The sequence below is a fragment of the Kogia breviceps genome, chromosome 3, assembly GCF_026419965.1.
Source record: "Kogia breviceps isolate mKogBre1 chromosome 3, mKogBre1 haplotype 1, whole genome shotgun sequence".
Classification (NCBI taxonomy): Eukaryota; Metazoa; Chordata; class Mammalia; order Artiodactyla; family Physeteridae; genus Kogia; species Kogia breviceps.
In genome coordinates this window covers 42077714-42099648 of record NC_081312.1, presented here as the reverse complement: position 1 = coordinate 42099648, position 21935 = coordinate 42077714, and the positions used below count along the sequence as shown (strand labels likewise).

The 21935-nt window shown below is 41.8% G+C and overlaps 1 protein-coding gene across 6 annotated transcripts in view; it reads left to right on the top strand.

Annotated features, from left to right (window-relative positions):
- Window positions 1–21935, top strand: part of DAAM1 (dishevelled associated activator of morphogenesis 1) — a 175795-nt gene that overhangs the window by 105229 nt on the left and 48631 nt on the right. For all 6 annotated transcript variants that reach the window (XM_059059651.2, XM_059059648.2, XM_067028409.1 and 3 more), the window contains 12 exons: window positions 2416–2487; window positions 8130–8224; window positions 10201–10534; window positions 11496–11606; window positions 11729–11832; window positions 12997–13063; window positions 13287–13404; window positions 13826–13964; window positions 14253–14311; window positions 17566–17753; window positions 18261–18560; window positions 18865–18972. In XM_059059651.2, the coding sequence (XP_058915634.1) occupies window positions 2416–2487; window positions 8130–8224; window positions 10201–10534; window positions 11496–11606; window positions 11729–11832; window positions 12997–13063; window positions 13287–13404; window positions 13826–13964; window positions 14253–14311; window positions 17566–17753; window positions 18261–18560; window positions 18865–18972 (1695 nt within the window). The remainder of the gene's footprint in view (window positions 1–2415; window positions 2488–8129; window positions 8225–10200; window positions 10535–11495; window positions 11607–11728; window positions 11833–12996; window positions 13064–13286; window positions 13405–13825; window positions 13965–14252; window positions 14312–17565; window positions 17754–18260; window positions 18561–18864; window positions 18973–21935) is intronic.

Below are 21935 nucleotides of genomic sequence, written 5' to 3'. Positions count from 1 at the left end.
GAGGATCACCTCCCCCCCTCAGGGATGTAGTGATAACACTTAGTATTTTTACGAGAAGCTTTCACATATGTTCGCTCATTTGATTTTCTCAGCACTGGGGGCATGTAAAATGAAAATGAAGCTTTCTTCCCCTTATTTTGACTGCAGTATCTAGATCTACCTTAATCTGTTTACATTATTTTAAAAACATTTTCAGAGTGTAGAGATTTTTCTCTGTATACTAATCTTAAGCTTCTAAAATGATCTCTTTTCAGTAACCAGGACTTAATAGCTTAGAGCAGGCTCTCATGGGACCCCAGACATGGGATGTGATTTTGTCGTAATTTTGGAAATTTGCCCTAGATTGAGGGACTAGAAAGATCTGGCCCCTTCTTTTTCATTTTATAGGTTCATATACCATTGAGTATCACTGTGGGTTTTGGCTTGCTGAAAACATTGGTAACAATGGGATTTCGCTAACTTTTTTAATACTCCATTTTAATAGGAGAGAAGTGTTCAGCATTTACACTACCATTGTAGCTATTTTATTAACATGTTAAATAATAATCAGGGAGTGTTCTAAAAACTCATCAGATTTCCTAAGCTTTTTAAAGCCATGGAAGTGTAATCCAGTCCAACTTCAAAGTTGCTGCTATAGCCTTTGTCCCCATCATCTGGGATGTTCAGTCTCCAGATGAAATTCATGCAACTCCCTGAGTTCAGATATCAGTTACAGCCAGCTTTCAAGGCTCTGTAAGCAACAGTTACTTTGCCCCCTTTTCCTGACTACTTAAAGAATAGTTTTGAAATTGTTTCTTTTATCTCACCAGAGTAGACCTGCCTAGAAAGATTTGTTTAGAGAATGTTTGTTTCTTTTCTTTTAAGTAAAGTGTAGGACTGAAATTAATAGCCCTACCTTGAAGCCCTTATCCCAAGTATGGTGATCCTGACACAGTAAATAGGTAGTAACTACTTCATTGTCGGTAGCAGCTCCGTGTACGTGGCCTAGCTCTTCTCCAAGGGGACAGGAGATGCCGATTATACTAAGGTGTTCTCTGAATGTGAAGCTAGAGAAGAGCTGAAATTTTCCCCTTCAAGTTTGTTTGGTCACACAAATGACTTGGAGCCACACAGGTTTGCAAATATGCATGGAAATCTCCCACCACAATGCCATCTTCAAGTGGACTCAGTGCTCCAATGGAGCAGAGGCCACAGCCACCTGATTTTGGGGGGGGGGGGTGTGAGCTCAGGCTGGCACAGAGCACCCATCCACAGAAGCCCTGGGGGCTCTGGTGCTGGCTTCAAGTCATCCTGGTTTTTAAGATGCAGGACTGACTGGAGCAGTTTAGGAATAGGTCCCTGAATTCCGTGGGTTTCAGTTCTCTTCAGTTCAGATATATTACATTTTCTCAAACTCACAAGCTGTCATGGCATGAGGGCTGGACCTGGGGCTAATGTGTGTTCATTCTGTTACCTTCCATCCAATGTCGGGCTTTATTTTACCTCCTCATCTGAAGCAGTATCATCTACTTTTGGTCACATCAAATAGAACCTTTCTTCAGAATTTTTACTGTCTGCTGGAATCTCAACAAACTAACAGGGAAAAGTCCAGTTAACAATTGTCCAAGTCCAAGTGGTCATTTTTAAATTTATTTATTTTTGGCTACATTGGGTCTTCATTGCTGTGCACGGGCTTTCTCTAGTTGTGGCAAGCAGGGGCAACTCTTCGTTGTGGTGTGCAGCTTCTCGTTGCGGAGCACAGGCTCTAGGCGCGCGGGCTTCAGTAGTTATAGCACGCTGGCTCAGTAGTTGTGGCTCGCGGGCTCTATAGCGCAGGCTCAGTAGTTGTGGTGCACGGGCTTAGTTGCTCCGCGGCATGTGGGATCTTCCCGGACCAGGGCTCGAACCCGTGTCCCCTGCATTGACGGGCGGATTCTTACCACTGCGCCGCCAGGGAATCACCCTGTGGTCATGGTTAAAGGCAGCTTTCCCTCTTTTGTGGACTTCATCCAGACGTGTAGTGCAGCAATACTGTCCTCAGTGTGACACAGGACCTAGGGATCCTTTGTCCTTGCAACAAATACAGAGCCCTTCCCAATGTTATTGCGCCCCTGAAGGAAAACGGCATCATACCATGTGTGGCTAAGTTCTCATGTCAACTCCCCTTGAACGCTGGTTCAGAAAATGTCCGCTTTGTCACACCTAATTCTGACTTCAGCACTCTCTGTGGAAATTGGATCAGGAAGACCACCCTGATCAAGGGGACAGTCTGATGATTTAAAGCTAACATTAAAAGACAAATATCTTGTATCTCAGTGTCTTCTAATGGTTTGTGTGGGCCATCGTCTAGAGGCTCTGGAAGTCAGATGTGCTCATGACTGTTGTGTATGTACATCTGGTGGTATATCACTTTTTTTTTTTTTTCTTTCTCTTTAGGACCAGGAAGAAAACAAGGGAGCAACAAGTTGGCCTGAATTCTACATTGATCAGCTCAATTCCATGGCTGCTGTAGGTATCCTTTCTGTTCTTCAACTCACAGTTTAAAATGCAAGTTTAGTACAAAGCACACAGTTGCACAATAAGTATTCACTTGAGTAAGAACTACCAAATGTCATGATCTTTCCAAACTCCATTCCAAACTCTCAGTGTTGGGGAGAAAGGGGAGGCAGGAGTGGTATTTGGCAAAATGATTTTTTTCCAGTATGTCTTAACTAAAAGCAGCACATACTAAAATATAAATGAGTTTAATGTTATTAGAGGAAATGTAATCATAAATCTGGCCTCTGTTCAACTTTAACTTGCAATTGTTCCTACCAATCATTTGGAACTTTGATAGGGCAGCACCATTCTAAAAGTTAATACCATTTAAGAATAGTACAATGAAACTATCCCTTCACTGTTCTCATCCTTCTTTTTTTTCTTTTTTTTTTTTAAACGGAGGACTTAGTTCCTGGGTTCTTGATCTTACAGGGTACGAAGGTACTCTTTTACTCGTACAAATAAGAAAAAAATTCATGGAATACGTGGTTTAATGGAAAGGCGTAATAATGATAATGCTGAGATATCCTTGGGAAATCTTCAGTATGTGGATTTTTGGTTCAGTAATTGATGAAAATGCATTCTCAATGTCTAAAATAATGCATTCTGATCACATGGATGTCTCTGTGATGTCAGAGTTTTGAGCTGCTTGAGGGGCATCTGTCGATCCAGCAAAAATACACAGCAGAAAACATGTCATCAACATTTGAGCCTTAATAGCCTAAATCTTGTTCACATTGATAAAAATTGGAGGCTGCTCACAGGAGAGCAGTCTTTGCCTCCGTGGACACACTTACGATTTTAAGAGTTAATCTGTTAGGCTCAACTTTGAGTTTATTATATTCAAGCAGATGATAGCTTCCATAATACTTCTCTACCTCTCCTTTTCCTGCCATCCACAGAGCCCTTGTGGAGAATTCATTTCTTATCACTTAGAACAAACATTCTAGATTGTCTAATATTTTGCTGCTGCTGCAACAGTTACAAACTGACTACTATATGTGAATCATTCACACTTTTGCTAAATTTTCAGAGGCCTTGATTTTTAGTAACTTCCCCTTTTCTAGCTTTTTCTTTGAAGATGCTTCTTCTGCTGTCACATGATGAATAATAAGCACCATGGTAAACAGGGCTGTATAAATTACAGAAGAAAACTGCATAAACTTTTGCCCCAAGGATTTCTCTAAAAGCACAGCAGAAAAGAACAGAAATTAACCACCAAATCCTTATACCAGGCATTCTACACAACAGCAAAGATGAGAAAAGGGTGATCTCAGCATTTGTATGAATATGTTATCAGAACATGAGGCTTGTGATAACCATCAGGGATTTTTCTACATCCGCTGAAGCAATTATAATATAGAGTCATTTACAATTCCTGCACATAAAGGTTATTTTCTGAATTTTAAAAAAAAATTATTTATTTTTGGCTGTGTTGGGTCTTCACTGCTGCATGCCAGCTTTCTCTAGTTGTGGTGAGTGGGGGCTACTCTTCGTTGTGGTGCGTAGGCTTCTCATTGCGGTGGCTTCTCTTGTTGCAGAGCACAGGCTCTAGGCGTGCAGGCTTCAGCAGTTGTGGAGCGCGGGCTTCAGTGTTTGTGGCTCACGGGCTCTAGAGCGCAGGCTCAATAGTTGTGGCGCACAGGCTTAGTTGCTCCGCGGCACGTGGGATCTTCCCAGGGATCAAACCCGTGTCCCCTGCATTGGCAGGCGGATTCTTAACCACTGAGCCACCGGGGAAGTCCCTATTTTCTGAATTCTTGTTCTTGGCTGTTAACGTAAAAAAAGGCTGTCAGGCAGGCTGTCTCTCTTTCTAATTAAGTCAGCCTTATTTGATGTCTAACAAGGGAAGTTGCTCCTTTGTTAATGAATTCACTTCTATCAATGGAGAAGTACTAAATAATATGGATTTTTCCTTTCTTTAAATTTTGGGACAGTTAGGTTAATTTGTCCTTTAGTGACTTACTCCATGCCTTTTCCGGAGTCAGCCTGACTCGTTTCCTGCACTAGAGGGTGCATGATGTGCTGGTATGTGGCACTTCTTCAAGAGCCTCCCTTCTCCTTCATCTAGCTCCTTGGACAACCTTTTACTACATTCATGAGTCATCTACATTTTAATTATATTTGCTTCCTAATCGAAAGCCCGCTCTAAGAGTATCATTTCCAGGCTTTTAAATTGTCACTTTGTTCTTCTTTATGGGTTTAACACCTCACAAAGCTTTCTAATGCTCCTTGAAGGACAGAGCCAGCATCTTTCCAGGGTTAAGGGTAGAAGGCATTACAACAGGTGATGAAATAATGAGGCCTCACCATGCCTGCATCTGTAAAGGAGCAAGGAGGCCTGATGAGACCAGAAACCCTATGCTGAGTTTTCTGGTTTTTTTCACCCTATCTGTGGCCACCACATCCTCCCATAGTTCTAGCCAATCTCTCTGGAGAATTCCTGACAGCACACAGCAGAAATCCTAAGACATTATCCCTGGGGACTGGAAAGGCACATGATTCCTCCAAATCCTTTCCTGGCCTGGCAGCTAAGCTCTTTGGCTGCTTTGGGAATTGTCGGAGGGGGTGGTTTTCCACATTGTCATCATCCACTGTCTTCAGCGGCTGCTGCTGTTGAGTGCGCCTCATGTAACAGGCACTTTACATGCTGTTCTAAATCCTTGCAAGCACCCTGTGCTCTAAGTGCTATTTATAGATAAGGAGTCTGAGACTCAGAGAAAGGTTCCCTTGCCCAAGGTCATCTCATTTGGAAGTGGTAGAGCTGGAATCTAAACCTATCAGTCTAAGCTCAAAGACTCCTTTCCAGTTTGCCTCTCACCAACTCAGTTTTTTAAATCCTTTGGCACGTGAAAGAGGCCTGGTAATCCCACCCCCACCTCCACCCCCAGCTTTTCCGAGGTGGGACAGGCATCTGGAGAGTCTGATAAGCAGTCCAGGTCGAGAACCGCAGCGCTTACTGGTCTGTGAAGCCCTTTGTGGAACAAGTTCAGTTACTTTACGGGAAGCGTCCTAACAAGAATGCTTTGTTCTTTAAAGGACCCCTGAGTGATCTGCTGGCTTTTAAAGAGTGAAAAACAATATAATAAAAGAGTGCGTGTTCCAGAGGGACCTGGGCTTTCTTGGTGTGTGGCTTCTGCGTGCAGTCTCAGGGAGCAAGGATGTGAGGTGAAGTTCAGTGTGCTTAGCGGTTTGGCTTATCGATTTCACACCAATGAGATATTTCAAACAGGAGCTTAGTTCCAGACTCCATACCAGGAATGATTTCTGTGCCTGGCTTGCGCATCTCTCTCGGCCCCGCATGTTCCAGTGTAAACCTTAGCAGCTTTGACTGGAAGATCCTCTGCCAGGGTGCACTTGGTCCTTTGCCCACTCCTCATGTGAACAAGGATTTAGTAAGTGCATAGAGCACCCAAGGAGGCCGCCACAAGCCAGTCCAGTGTGTGGCAAGGTGCATACTGGATGTTTGGCCTAGCAGCCATCTTCAGAAATGTAGGCAGATCCCCTTTTCTGTTGAAAAGCTGCAAATTTAGACTTCTCCGTAAATGTGAAGCTTGAAAACTTGAGACTCCACATAAATTATTTTATTTCGAAAAGTCCCATTAGAATGTCAGGTTCATCTCCATAACCTCGACTTTCTCAATACAATAAACAATTTTAGATTCAATTCTCATTGTACTACACACAGAAAAGAGTATACTGTCTTCTGTTTTGAGAGGAAAGTGATAGTCCTTATATTGGGGAAGGAAATTCCAATTTAAATTTCTTGACTTTTCATAAATCTCCTAACTCTGCTAGGGAGAATCTTAATGTAGTCTGCCTTTATTTGGAGGTGACACCCTCTCCAAGACTGTTAAAAGGATAAATATGTGCATCTTTATTTCGTAGTAATGAACCACAATAAGAAACTTGTGTAGTTTTAATTTGGGAGGTCTGGGTGACTAAGCTTAGGAACAAGAAGTGATGTTCATAAAAGTCTTGATTCTGGGCTGCAGATTCAAAGTGATTGCTTAAGAGTCTGAACAAGTTCAGCTGTGCCACAGGAGATTAAATGTACTTGGCTGGATTTGTGCTAAATTTTCCAGGATATGGGTCTCACGGAGCTGTGAAGAAATTCATTGGCTATTTCTGCATGCAGCCTCTTCCCCTACCGTCCTCTGGTGACAGCTGCCCGGGCGCATCACCAGCAAGAGGGCAGCTTTAGCAGAAACAATTCAAGTTTATAAAACAAGACGTTACTGATTTTTATTTCACTTGCCATAAATGATACTAATATATGTTTGCTTTGGGCTTCACCCTCCTAAGTGTGAAGTCAAATTTAGGTTTTAGTTAGCATGTAGTTACTTAATGCTTGTACTGTTAACTTGAAAAAAATTAAGTAAAGTCACCCCTTGATGATGTGTGGACCTAAAAGAAAAGGAGAGACTGGACCACTGAGACACATGGATAAGAGCCAGATGTTTTTTTCTGTACCCCAATCTGTTTCCCAACCATGCATTTTATCAGAATGGGTTACAAGTAAAAAGACTGAGACTGGAAAAGCACATGTTAAGAGAAGGAAGAAGGCAAGGGACCTGTGGTTCCGTGGGTGGAAGCACCTGGGGCCATAAGACTTGGCGATACTTTTAGTACATTTAGGTGATCATGGCATAAAAGGAATGGAAAAGACTTTTTAACAAGTCTATGAACCTTACTAGCATTCATAACTTTATGATATCAAACGAGATCTGCTTCCTTAGGGCCTTGCTCTGGGAAGTGAGGTCCACAGACTGCAGCATCAGCGTCACGTGGAAACCCGTCAGAAGTCAGACATGCAGCATCTTAGACTTCACCGCAGACACGCCAAATCAGGACCTGAATTTCAACAAGATCCCCAGGCGATTCGTATCCACATTAAAGTTTGAGAAGCAGTGCTCTAGTAGATCCCTGGGTAGGGAAAGCACACACGGGCACGTACACACACACATACACACTCACACACACACATACCCATACATTCCATATCCTGATTTCCAAATGACATTGAATCACTTCTAAAACTTAAGCATTTACTCCAGAGGAATTGTCTATCTTTGCCTCAGGTCCAATTTAATCGTTCCTCTTAAAAAATAATTGGATGTAACAAAAAATGTAAAAAATTACACTTCTTTTTAAGATTAAAAAATCTTTTTGACTGAGAAATGGAAGAGATAGCATGGGAAGATTGCTGCCTGCCTTTCTTTGGTAGTGTGATAATGTTAACTTTAATTATCAGATTGTTGTATTTAACTATAGGTCTAATCTTCTTTCTATCAAATATAAACAGTAATACCTTCATCAGAGTGTAGTTATAGAATAGTTATACAAGTGTTTGGACAACTTAATCTCTACTAAGATTTCTCAACATTTTCTTAAAACTTTATTTAAATTCAGAAGAACTGACTTGTAGTACAGAGAATGAATTTGTGGAATTCTTGGTTCTTTTGGTCTACATTTTGGCTTGTAGTAAATCTTGGTCATATTATTATTGATTATTTGTATTAAAAGTGATAGCATATAATCTGTGGGCTTGTCTTGCTTGTACTATAATTAAAACAAAAATTGAAGAAGTAACTTTAGTTTTCTTTGCATAGAGAAAATCTCTGCTGGCTTTAGAGAAGGAAGAGGAAGAAGAAAGAAGTAAAACTATAGAGAGTTTGAAGACAGCACTAAGGACGAAACCAATGAGGTAATTTTTATGCTGGGTAGCGTGTACTACTTGTCTCTTTTCTTTTTCTTCTTTTCTACTTTTTTCTTCCCTTGTTTTTTCCCTTCCTTTCTTCTTTATTTTTCTGCGATAGCCAAACTCTTGATGAAGTCTTAAATTAAAAACATGCAATTGAACCGTGGATGAAATACTTTAATCACTAAACATTCAATAAATTGATTTTCTTCAGTTAAAAGATATGCAGATATCCATGATGGTGGCTAAAATACAAAAAGGCAGAAACTAATAAGTGTTGATGCAGATGTGGAGAGATTGTAACCCTCATTCATTGGTGGGGGGAATGTAAAATGGTGCAGCCATTTTGGAAAACAGTTGGACATTTCCGCAGAATATTAAACATAGTGTTGCCATATGACCCAACAATTTTACTTCTTGATATATAGCCCAAGGGAAATGAAAACATGTCCCTAAAACCTTGTGTGCGAATATTAGCATTATTTATAATAGCCAGAAATTGGAAACACCTAAATTCTATGAACTGATGAATTGATAAATAAAATGTGACATATCCATAAAACAGAATATTTTTCAACCCTAAAAAGGAATGGAGTACTGATACATGCTACTACATGGATGAGCCTTGAAAATATTTATGCAAAGCGAAAGAAGCCAGACACAAGAGACCACGTATAGTTTGATTCCATTTATATGAAATATCCAGAAAAGTCCAGTCCATAGAGACAGAAAGATAAGTGGTTGCCTGGGGTTAGGGAGAGAGGAAAATGGTCTTTTGGGGATAATTAAAGTGTTCTAAAATCAGATAGTGACCATGGTTGCACAACTCTGTGAATATATTAAAAAATCACTGAATTACACATTTGAAAGTGTGAATTTTATGGCATGTGAGTTATATATCTCAATAAAACGGTTGTAAAAGAAGTGGATGAGCAATCAACTTCTACTGTGTGCCTCCCACACCTCCATTTTCCATTAATCCTCTAAGGTTTGGTGGGATATGGGGGTGCTTACAGGTGCATTTCATCAGCACTAGTGCTATGAATGAAGCTTGGCTAGGTCTGGGTGATGTGGTTGGATGAAATAGCTGGGAAATAAAATTCCCTATATTTGACTATAAAATGCTAAGAAAAAATGTACGGATTCCTCAAAAATCATATACAGTTGTATATCAGAAGTTTTCTAGTCTATCCTAATGAGATCAGTATTTCCCTCTGTATGTGTGTTCTGCATTCTCAGATGTTAATGGTTATCCAAGGCTAAATCAGTTTGGAAATTTCTGGAGTAGTCACATCAACAGGTTATGTTACTTCTGAACTTTTCAGAGGCTTAACCTACAGATGTGTATTGTGAATTATTCTCATTGATTGACTTTACAGTAAATAAGTGCTATAAATATCCAAAAAATTAATGTACAGTAATAAAGTATTGCTATTATTTGTTTTATATATTGGGATTCCATATAGCGTGCCATACAAAAGAAGGTTTTTGCTATAAAACTAAGGAGATAGATTATCATTTGTTTGGCAAGTAAATATCCTGGAGTTTAAGGACGCTCTTTGACTTTCATTGGTATGGGGCATGCCTGGGTCAGTGGTCAACACTTAAAACATGCATGGGGACTGGATGCTATCATGACACAGGATCAGCAGGTGACTTTAACCTAAGGTGAATATTCTGAATGTCTTCTTGTTCCTGGTTTTCTGTGGTTATAAGATCTCTTAATTGTTTATTCATATCGGTTAAGATCTTTTTAACTCAAACAGATTTTTTTCACACTTCTGGTTAGACCTGACCATTGGGTCTGGGCCAAGGAGGAGGCCTCCAATTAAGAAGACTTCATGTCAGCCTTTGGGTACTTTAGGAACTACATCTTCTTACTTTCTCCTGGCCACCAGCCCCCTAAACTTTTCTGTTAAGGGCTATTAAAATATTCCCAAAAGACTTAAGTCTGATACATTTTAACCTTCTCCTCGTGACAGGTTTGTAACCCGATTCATTGACTTGGACGGCCTGTCATGTATTCTCAACTTTCTAAAGACCATGGACTACGAGACCTCGGAGTCTCGAATACATACCTCTCTCATTGGATGTATAAAGGCGCTAATGAACAACTCTCAAGGTCGGGCTCACGTCCTGGCTCATTCTGAGAGTATTAATGTAATTGCTCAGAGTCTGAGCACAGAGAACATTAAGACAAAGGTGGCTGTGCTGGAAATCTTGGGCGCTGTGTGCCTGGTTCCCGGGGGCCACAAGAAGGTTCTTCAGGCCATGCTGCACTACCAGAAGTACGCCAGCGAGAGAACCCGCTTTCAGGTGGGTGCTTCCTCGCCACCTCTTCATTCCTGCCTTCAGACCAGTGCCTTTCATGGCCCCGAAGGGGGAATGTTAACTTGAGATTTCCCCCTGTGGTGAGCATTCACGATGGGACTTCAAGCATTTCCTTCTTCTTACGTAGAGAATAGAATGTTCTTTCTGTAGTTGATCAATCTGGGGTTGTGGATTTACAGTAGTCCCCCCCTTAACTGCAGTTTTGCTTTCCACAGTGTAATTACCCGAGGTCAGCTGCGGTTAAAAAATATTAAATGGAAAATTCCAGAAATAAACAATTCATAAGCTTTAAATTGTGCAGCTGTTCTGAGTAACATGATGAAATCTCGTGCCATCCTGCTCAGTACCTCCCAGGATGTGAATCACCCCTTTCTCTAGATACCCACACTGTATACAACACCCAGCCATTAATGTAGGAAAAACATAGTCTATATAGAAGTATATATAGGGTTCAGTACTATCCATGGTTTCAGGCATCCACGGGGGATGCTGGAACATATCCCCTGTGAATAAAGGGAGACTATTGTACTGAACTTAAAAATATAGCCCTGCTTCCTACACATTATATAAAACACTTTTCGATCCACTAAATGGGTGTTCCCTGAAAATTGTATGGGTTGCCAGTCTTGATTTAGGATCAATATAAACAGTGAGATTATGTCACCACATTGTTTATACTCAAATATAAAAAGTAAGCAGAGTTAACAAAGCACAGTCTTTTGTACTTTGTATACATGTATATCTAAACGTACATGATGTAAGAATTTTGAAAGTAGAGTTTTTAGGACTAATCTTAAGGAAAAAAAGGTAGCTTTCTATGGATCAATGTAATTCTGACTAAACACAAGCTTTTAAAAATTAACTTCAGAGTATTAAAAAATTAATAAAATGAGTGTAAGGTTAGTAACTATTCAGTCCTTTGTTTTTACATCTGTATCCTTGGTAGACGTTAATTAATGACTTGGATAAAAGCACGGGGCGGTATCGAGATGAAGTGAGTCTCAAGACGGCCATCATGTCCTTCATCAATGCAGTGCTAAGCCAAGGCGCAGGAGTGGTAAGAGCCTTCTGTACCACAATTTAAAACATATATTATTAAAGAATAATTTTTTAAAAAAGATTACCAACTGTGTAGTCTAAAGAGCCTAAAAATGTATTCCATCACCCTTTTACTTTCAGGAAAGTTTGGACTTTAGACTGCATCTTCGCTATGAATTTCTGATGTTGGGAATTCAACCTGTAATAGATAAATTAAGGGAACATGAAAATTCAACATTAGATAGGTAAGTCACACTATTATGAGATAGTTCATGTGTTTTCCATGTGTATAGTGCCAGTCTGTGAACTACTTGTGACCTAAGGAACTTGTACCAAAATGTTAGACCAGGTAATGATGTTTTTATAGTAAAACTTTCTCGATGAAAGAAGCAGCACTTGTGTAGAGAACTTAGTGTAGGCTTTGGCATTAGACTTGAATACATATCCTAGTCCTGCCGCTTACCTGCTACGTGTTCTGGTCAAGTTACTCAATTTTTCTGAACCTTAACTGTTTTTATACGTAAATAAATAGTGATGATGATGATAACACTATTCTGCAGGGCTGTTATGAAAGCTGACTATAAAACATGTGGAATCACATGGCACCTTTGGTAGACATTCTATGAATGTTAATTTTCACTTTCCTGTTCATTTGCTCTTGTCTGCAGTCATTTTACCATTTCTAACATATCCTACCAGCTTTCAGATCTTTCCTTCTACCACGCTTTTCCCTCGTTCACACACTCCACCATGCTTTTCTCCTTGATAGTCTATAAACATGTCAAATTACACTTGCCTCAGGGCCTTTGCACCTGCTATTTCCTCAGCATTAAAAGATCTTCCCACAGATGTCCAAATCGCTTTTTCCCAGGCAGAGACCTTTTCCAGCCACTGTGTTCATACTCTTCACCTCGCCTCACCTCCCATCATTCTCTATCCCCTTTATGCGGTTGGATTTGTCTTCACAGAACTTATCATTCCCCAGTCAATAATAGGGGCTCAATAAGTATTTGAATGAATAAGTGAAAGGCATGAACACTTCTTTTGTAATCTTTAATTCAGTGGTCAGTCAAGTTAGTTATATGGGCTTGTTTTTCCATAAAGAGATTCCATGAGTAGAATCTGGATTTGGTTGTGTTTGGATTTGATAAACTTTCATGAATTGTCTTCTATGTGCTGTGCATCCTAGGCTTTCAGATTTGTCTCTTGTAGTGATCTTATTTCAGTCAGATGATGTCTTTTTTCCTTAGAACTTAGTTAAGAGAAGGCATTCAAATTTTGTTGTCGTACTTCTTTTAGAGATATCTCTGAAATTTTAGGAAAGGCCTTAGTATTTATATCCTGATTCCTACGTGCCTGTGTTTGTAGGATGTTCAACTTTTAATAGCTTTTCTTTAATTGTCTTTCAGGCATTTAGATTTTTTTGAAATGCTCCGAAATGAAGATGAACTAGAATTTGCCAAAAGATTTGAACTGGTATGTGTGCTTACAATTATTCTAATTTGACTCAGCAGCTCACAAATGTCCCTGTTGTAATGTGTGTCATAGAGATGACATGTAACCTAGAGCAAAGTCAGATTTCTGTTTTGTTATCTAAGTGGCAGGATTAGCTTCTATTTGCCTTGGAATTGCTTGCCTTACCTTGCAGGAATTGAAGAAATTGGATGTTTGACTTAGATTTCTTTTTCATATGAAACAGGTTCACATAGACACAAAAAGTGCTACTCAGATGTTTGAGCTGACCAGGAAGAGGCTGACCCACAGTGAAGCTTACCCTCACTTCATGTCCATCCTGCACCACTGCCTCCAAATGCCTTGTGAGTGTGTTTGTGACTTAACGCGTGTGTTTGTGAATGTTTGGACATCATCCAAAGGGCTCTGTCTTCTGAACAGTGTGGCTTAGGTTGGGTGCACACCAGGGATTCCAAACCTTAGTTTTGTGACAGCCCAGCGTGTCTCTGCACAGCTTAAGGCGTGTTGTGAAGTTCTCAAAATGAAATGAATTATAACTCGCTTTGATTTTAAAAATAAATATATGCCTTACAACACATTTGGAAGGGTGTAGAAAGTGCCTCTCAATCACGTAAATGATCATCGTGTGTCAGAATTCCAGAAACGATGGGAAGGGTTGTAAACATCTGTCTGGTTTTGTGGCTCTGGCGGGTGACCACTGTTGAAAAATATTCGTTCAAGTTTTGAAACCAGTTGAAGTATCTCCACTGTTCTTTTCTTTTTTAGACAAGAGAAGTGGCAACACCGTTCAGTACTGGCTACTCCTAGATAGAATTATACAGCAAATAGTTATTCAGAATGACAAAGGACAGGACCCTGACTCCACGCCCTTGGAAAACTTTAATATTAAAAATGTCGTACGGATGTAAGTTTCTTCTTATTTTGCTACCCTTGAGATAATAGCACCAATATAAGACATTTGTATTATCCTACTTCAGAATAGCAGCTGGGAGAACTGAAATGTTCTAGAGGTCAGATATGAGTTCCTATATGTATACATGTAATATATGTATGTAACATCTGGGTTTAAAATGGGTTTCAAGCATGCTGAGGACTTGCTCTGCATTAAACAATCTTTCTACCTAGAGAGCATGCATTTAGCAGTGGGCGTTTTACTCTTTTTGTAATGAATGCTCCTTTAACTATTATACAGGTTGGTTAATGAAAATGAAGTTAAGCAGTGGAAAGAACAAGCAGAAAAAATGAGAAAAGGTAAATGATGAGGTCCTGACAAGAGAACAGGTCATGTTACTGGGTATTGGACAACTCTCCTTACTGTATATTTTAGAAATTTGCATTGATGTTTCTCATTGGCTTTGGTATATAAACAACCTTTCCCCTCCCCCATGTTTTCAGGGCATTTTGCCTGGTTTTTCTTGAATCAGACTATCTTAGTTGTCATGTTGATTCCCAAATATTTTATCCTTTCATTATAATCATTTTTTGAAGCATTTGCTGTTCAATGTTCATTAATTCAGATTTTCTAAACCATCGTTCATTTTTTGAAGCATTTTTGATGCATTTACTGTTCAGTATTCATTCATTCAGATTTTCTTAACTACCGTTCATCCCAGCCTTCCCCATAACTGCTCTTTAAAGCACACTAGATTTTAAGAACTATAATCAGGGACACCAGGGATTGCCCAGAATTTTAAAAGAGAAGCACAGGCAACTTGGTTTCAGCAGCCCAATTCTCCACGTGACCTTAATTTGGCACCAGTTATAAAAAGAGAAATCATGCAGAAAATCACTGACCGTTGGAGATGTACATGTTATGAAACATTAACAGACCAGCCATTAGTGAGTATCTCAGTATGTCTTTGATATCAACACTCAGCATCAAACGACTTGAGGGGGTCATTTGTGCCTGTCACCATGCCAGACCACTCACAGAATAAGTATAACTCTTCCCCTTCTTCAAAATATTAGCAAATTAAAGTTGGACCCTTTGAGAAAAGAGTCATTCTCCTGGCCACTACTCTTTCACTTTGCTGGTTAACTGACTTCCTTTTCCCTGTCCAAGTGACTCAGTCACAGCCAGTGACATACAGTAGCACTCATCATAGTATTCAGTGTGTTGAAAAGATGGTCCAAGAGATGCTGAAGCATTTCCTTTCCTCTCATCACGTTTTGTCCATTGAGCAGAAAAGCAGGCTCACCACTGATACCGGAAAATACCGAATATGAAGTTCTGTTATATTATGGGTTCCTCGTATGAATTCAGATAGGTCTCAAATAAGTGAGGTTGCACATACATTTTCATAAATTAATTCCAGAAACTGCTATAGAAAGAATAGAGACACTGACAACAAGTTAGGGTAAAGAGAGAATTATACCCAAGAAGATGGTCAATGAGTGGTACTTTAGGGATATACCCTAGAGCATGGAGACTCAGGTGTGCAAGTTGAAGAGAGTACTTAGGACATAAGCTTTGGAGTCATTTCAGTCCTTCATGCAGTGGGTATGTACTGAATGGCTGCATGGGGCAGGCACGGTGCTGGGCTCTGGGTCTGGGTCTCAGCTCTGCCCCTGACTGACTGTGTGGGTAGGCTAAGTCGTGTCCTTTACCCCTCTAGTCTTTGCCTGTGCAAAGTGAAGATTACATCTAACTCACAGGGTTGTTGTGAAGAGTAAATGACAAATATTAGGACTTTAGCATAGTACCTGGCATTTATTAGCTGCCTAGTAAATGGTAGAAAGTTTTGTAGCATTTAGGCAGTTGAGCTGGTACAAGAGGAAATGGCCGAGATCAGCTAGAGGAATAGTATGGTTTAAAGTGAGGTCATGCATAGAGTGCAAAAAAGGAGATATTGTCGGTAAAATTAATTCTTCTCTGGAAGTGTCAAGTAGCAAAGTTCTATTAAATAGGGTACCTGTTGATGAATTTCTCAGAGGGTGGGTGGAGGCTGTGAGGAGACAGGAAGTACTATGGACCTGAAAGGTGGAGAATATCTGGGGAGAATTCTCTGTAGTGCTGCATACCCAGGAAGTACTGAATAAAAGCTTAGCAAATGGAGACCATTTGTGGAGATAATCCTTTAGGCTGGAGCTTCCCCTAACTGGCACTTTATCAGAATCCTCTAAGGAGCATTTGAAAACCACAGGTTCCTAAGCCCTGCCCCTGATCTACAGAACAGACTCCCTGGAATGTGGTCTGTGAGTCCTGAAATGTCAAAATCTCTCAGGTGGTTCTGAGGCTTGGCCAGATTTGTCAAAGGCTAATGACCAACAATAGGAAGTCAGGTCTTACATTGTCAAAGAGGAATGAAACGGAGATAGGAGAAGGAAAGTGGGATGCAGTGGGGTAGTTTTTAGATGTCACTGAAGAAGACAGGGAAGCATCTACAGAGTGGTAGAAGCGGGTTGACGGTTATCTTAACTCCAAGGCTGGTAAAATCCAAGGATTTTAGTGACTTGAACCCTTCTCTGCAAACTCTGATTTTGGAGAACTCAGAAGAGAGAAAGTAAAAGATAGAAAAAGCAAGACTTTAATGTTATCAAATTCAGAAATAGAGACCAATTCTGTGTAGCTCTGCTCCAGTAGGTTCTATCTCTAGTGGGTTTATTGGTATAAAAAGACTAGGGATTGGGGCCAAGTATTTGAAATGAAAATCTGCAGGCTAAACTTCATTAGTCCTCTTTTCCAAAGAGTATTACTCCTGTAAGTGCTCGAGTCAGCAGGTGTGTTGGCAACATAAGTAAGCATTATGCTCAATGGGACGCCTTGTTCTGTTATAGCGGGATTGGGGGAGTGAGTGCCACTACAGCTGAGAGCTGATATTTTTCTCCTCGTATTATCGTGATTCTCATGCTTGGCAGGTACTGCTGCCCTTAAGGTGTTTAATGCTGAGATAATAACATTTGCTTTCGCGAGTTTTAATCGTTGTTTGCCAGCGCATAAAACACTTCAAGTCCAAGGGGCCCTCTGAGGGTGGGAGCAATGGCTCCACACTGGGACAAACCCTGGGTCCGGCAGCAGCACTTCCTCCCAGGACAGGATCCTCCCTTTCAGCCCCTCTGCTAGGGGAACCTGAGCCAGCAAACCCAGCTAATGAACACTGGACTTGTCTAGCTCTCATTTCTAAGTTGTAAAAAGAGGCCCTGTTAATATCATTTTCCCTAGTGTGACTAAAGGGCCATTTCTAGGACAGGATTCTGAATTAAATACCAAGCAGGCACCATTCCCCTCCACAAATAGTTGCTCACACCTGTGTTCCATCTTTGCAACTGTGACTGGAGGGCCTCTTCAGCCTCTTACAGAGCGTAGTTGATAAAGTTGTTCATCTGAAGCCCCCTCCAAGCATGAGCACCATTGAGCCCATGAGTTGCCCCCTTTGATGGAGAAGAGGAATGATATTTACCTAATAGAGAGCCTCACAATCACCCTCAGTCGATCTTCTGTTTAGAGAAAATGCTTCAGCTTTGAAGAGTTCACCGTTTTCACGTCCAGTTGTTTTCATGTGTAGAGCACAATGAGTTACAACAGAAATTGGAAAAGAAAGAGCGAGAATGCGATGCCAAGACCCAGGAGAAGGAAGAGATGATGCAGACCTTGAATAAAATGAAAGAGAAACTTGAAAAGGAGACCACTGAGCACAAGCAAGTGAAGCAGCAGGTGGCGGACCTCACAGCCCAGCTGCACGAGCTCAGCAGGGTGAGCTCATGGGCCCCGGGCTGGGCCTCCCACTGCTGGGCGGCTGCCGAGGCCTCCTTCTCCCAGGGCCCCCATCCTTAAGCACACGGCTCTGCTGGGGGCAGCAGAGCCTGAACCGTCTCCTGACCCATCACGGTGGTCGTGCGACCCGTCCCCTCTGCTTAACCGTGCACGTTAGCAGAGGTGGTTGGAAGTGTGCGTGTGTTCTCCAATACAGGTCCTCTCACAAGAGTCAGGAAATCACATTAGCTTCTCCCCATGAAAACTGATTTCATGAAAACCAAACTGGAGGACGGTACCAGAAGTGAGAGACACGTGAGCCCTTTGCACACGAGCACTAGAGTGTCACACACGAGGCCACTCAACTTACTGCGCCTTTGAGCCCACATTCTCAGATGTGTGAATTTCTCCATAATACACATGTTAGGCAAAGTTTCAGACCCTAAAAATCATCCAGTGGATTTACTTCTTCCGTGCATCTCCTCTTTTCCTATTTTTATTTTTCAGAGGGCCGTCTGCGCCTCACTGCCCGGTGGATCCTCGCCTGGAGCCCCCGGGGGGCCCTTTCCTTCCTCTGTGCCCGGGCCTCTCCTCCCACCCCCACCGCCACCGCCTCTGCCTGGTGGAGTGCTTCCTCCTCCACCCCCTCCCCTCCCCCCAGGGGGGCCCCCTCCTCCCCCAGGGCCTCCTCCCTTGGGAGGAGTCATGCCACCTCCTGGTGCCCCCCTGGGTCTGGCACTCAAGAAGAAGAACATTCCTCAGCCCACGAACGCCCTGAAATCCTTCAACTGGTCTAAGCTGCCTGAGGTGAGCCATTTGTTCCAACTTTCCCTCTAACAGATAGCACTGGCAGCCCACTGTGTTGTCTCTGACCGGGCCGCCCTGGCTGTCCAGTGATTTCATTTCCTAGTGTGGACTCAGGATTCTCACTAGCGCAGATATTCAAGTGATAAAGCTTCTGAAACAAGTGACCCGATTTTTGAAGCCAGCTCATTCTGAGCATCCGGTAGAGTGAAAAATTTGGGATAGCAGCATTTTGTTAAAAATAACTATATCTGTTCTTTTAGTGTCTAACTATAAACTCCAGCACTTCTTAACTTGATGTTTGCAGAACAAACTGGAAGGAACAGTGTGGACCGAAATTGATGACACAAAAGTCTTCAAAGTTCTAGATCTTGAAGACCTGGAAAGAACTTTCTCTGCTTACCAAAGACAGCAGGTAAGAGCATGTGCCCTCCAGATGCTAAAATAATTAAGGAGTCATATTCTTATGCATGATCCCTGGGCCATCTGCCATAACCATGATATGATAGGCATCTTAATTCTAGGATGTTTGGTCTAGCCTATTATGTTCCTGCAAACAGCATGGCATGTGGGTCTGCATGTGCATTTAGGTTCCTGTCAGTGTGTGTGTGTGTGTGTGTGTGTGTGTGTGTGTGTGTGTGTGTGTGAGCGCACGCGCATGTATGTGTATATGTTGAAGGTATACAAGCTCCTTGTTAGGGAGCTTCATGCTCTGGTGTCTTTCCACAACACCGTCTCCGCTGGTGGAAGGAGCTCTGTATCTTATTGTCACTTGTGCTTAGTCAAAGGGGCCACCAGGGGAAAATAGTAGGAGAGTTACCTAACTTGTAGTGTCACCCCACAGTGTTTGTTTCTGAAGCTATTTTAGTTATAATATTTATGTCTCAAACGGTTATTATCAGAAGTGGACTGCTTATTTGAAATAAATGGAACCGTTTGAAGTATAGGGGTTGGCAAATGACTATAAGTTGGCAGCTAGATAGAACCTAGAAAGAAGTTTTTGCTCTGTCCTGAACATGATCGACTCAGAAGTGGGGCTGTGAAGGCTGAGCAAGTGTGGGGATGGCAGTGGAACAAATAGAACCCGAGGAGCTTCTGAAAAGTGAGCAACATGATAGTATGAGAACATGCAGTTTGATTTGGTGCTTGCTAACCTGGCCAAGTAGTCGGCATTACTTTGTGAGCTTGGTCACATCTGTGCGGTACCTCTCACCCCTCGAGAGGGCATCTTAGTAGAGTTCACAGCAAAGTGTCTTGGTACAGAGAGTCTCAGAAGAACAAGGAATGGGTGGAGTGGGGTTGTCAACAGTCAGTCGGAGGTCTGGGAGGGAAAAAGTGTCAGAGTGTAAGGAGAAAAGTTCAAAGGGTGACTGAGGGAGAGAAATGATGAGAGCAGAGTGTGTCTTAAGGAACAGGAACAGGTAGATGCCAGGCATCTGTGCAGGGCCTTTCCTTGGGTTTTGCTGGGAGGCCCTTAACTCCCGTGTGAATCATTCCCAGGGTGGAGCATCCTCAGACAAGCAGCAGACTTCCTAGTCTGCTTAGGCTTGGCTTGGTTCCCAAGAAAGAGTGTCTCAGAACAGAACCGCCAAGCACCAAGGGAGAAGATGGACTGAGGCTGGGGAGAAAAAACAACTGAGGGTTTTCTTTTTCAAAATGGCCTTTGTTGCAACTAAAATTGAAAAGAAAAAGTAGTACATCTTTTAGCCAGAATATTTTCGCTTAAGTAAGAGACTATTTCTCTGCAGCGCCCTTAATGCTATTTTAATAAAGTACAAACATGCAGGTGGTTACCTGCCGTGGCAGAATGACTGTAAGATAGGAGCACTCAGCTGGGACCCCCCCAAAAGTATGACAGCAAACTTGTACAGTGTCATAAATGCCAAATAAAGGAAAAAGGAGACGTTGTCCAGTTGAAAGCAAGATACCTTATCTTTCAGGGGACAAACAAAAGATGTGTTGAGAGCTCTTGTATGGCAGGTACTCGGACCAGATTCATTCCTGAATGGCCACAACAGGCCTCCTCTCTCTCCTGTCCCACAAAAGTTTCCTCTGGGCCTTAACATGAAGTAGGACATTTTAGCCAGTTTCCTGGTAGATTCAAATAATCTTCTGACCTAATTATACGTTCTGCTGGTTTCCTACGTCAGTTTCAGTCACTAATACTGGTCCATTCTAGTTGCCTAAGATGAAGGTTTGGGAACTTAGAGAAATAAATAAAAGGAAGAGAATACAGCAGTTATTCCAAATGATGCTATTCAAGTTTGAGCTTGTGGGTTACATTTATTATGAAGGCAGATGGTTGAAAGACCCACGTTTACAAGACTCATAATTAACTGGCTTTCAGCAGAAGGTGCAGAAGGATGCTGCCAAAATGCTCTGGGACAAATATGTGGACAGTTCTCAAGAGCTCCAGGAGACAGGGTTGCAGAAAGCCTAGCAATTGGGTAATTGTCTCCTAGCAACCAATTGCTGTTTAAGTAATCAGTAGTCATGCCAGTCAGGATAAATCAGAACATTTCGGTTGCACTTAACACTAAGCAGTAGACTGGTAAGTAGAATCATTTGTGACATTTGCAGTAGTACTTCCTGGAGAAAAATTTCAGCACACCCACTCGGCTTGACTCAAGTATGTCTCCCCTCTTGGTGTAAGAACGGTGAGATGAGAATTTTTAAACCATAAAGGTGTTTCCCAGGGCTTCCCTGGTGGCGCAGTGGTTGAGAGTCCGCCTGCCGATGCAGGGGACGCGGGTTCGTGCCCCGGTCCGGGAAGATCCCGCATGCCACAGAGCGGCTAGGCCCGTGAGCCATGGCCGCTGAGCCTGCGTGTCCGGCGCCTGTGCTCCGCAACAGGAGAGGCCACAACAGTGAGAGGCCTGCGTACCACAAAAAAAAAAAAAGGTGTTTGCCAAATGAAGGTAATTTGAGCCATTCCATTGAATTTATTGAATGTTGAGAGATAGAAAATCGAAAGATGAAGACAGACTAGTAGGAACACATAGGATAGACTAAAGGAAACGGGGTACCTGTCATTGTGTCCCCTAGTCTCATAACTAATGGCAACGTCAAGACCTATGCATTTTCATTTTAGTCTTGGCAATGCTCTATATAATTATTGTTACACTTGAATTCTCTCTTTTCTACTCCCAAATGAATACCAGAAACCCTTTTTTTCAATGATTTCTCCTCTTTCTTCCCTCCAGAGTTATAAAACCCTGGTCAAACTCTCTGGATTTCAGCTAGTTGTGTAGCCAAGTAAATTTCTCAGAGAGGCAAAGAACCCATGAATACCATTGTCTGTGTGCATGCAACAGGAACACTACACAGAGTAAGATTTTGAAAAAATTTTCAAGCTTCAGATTAGTATAATTTAGGTGA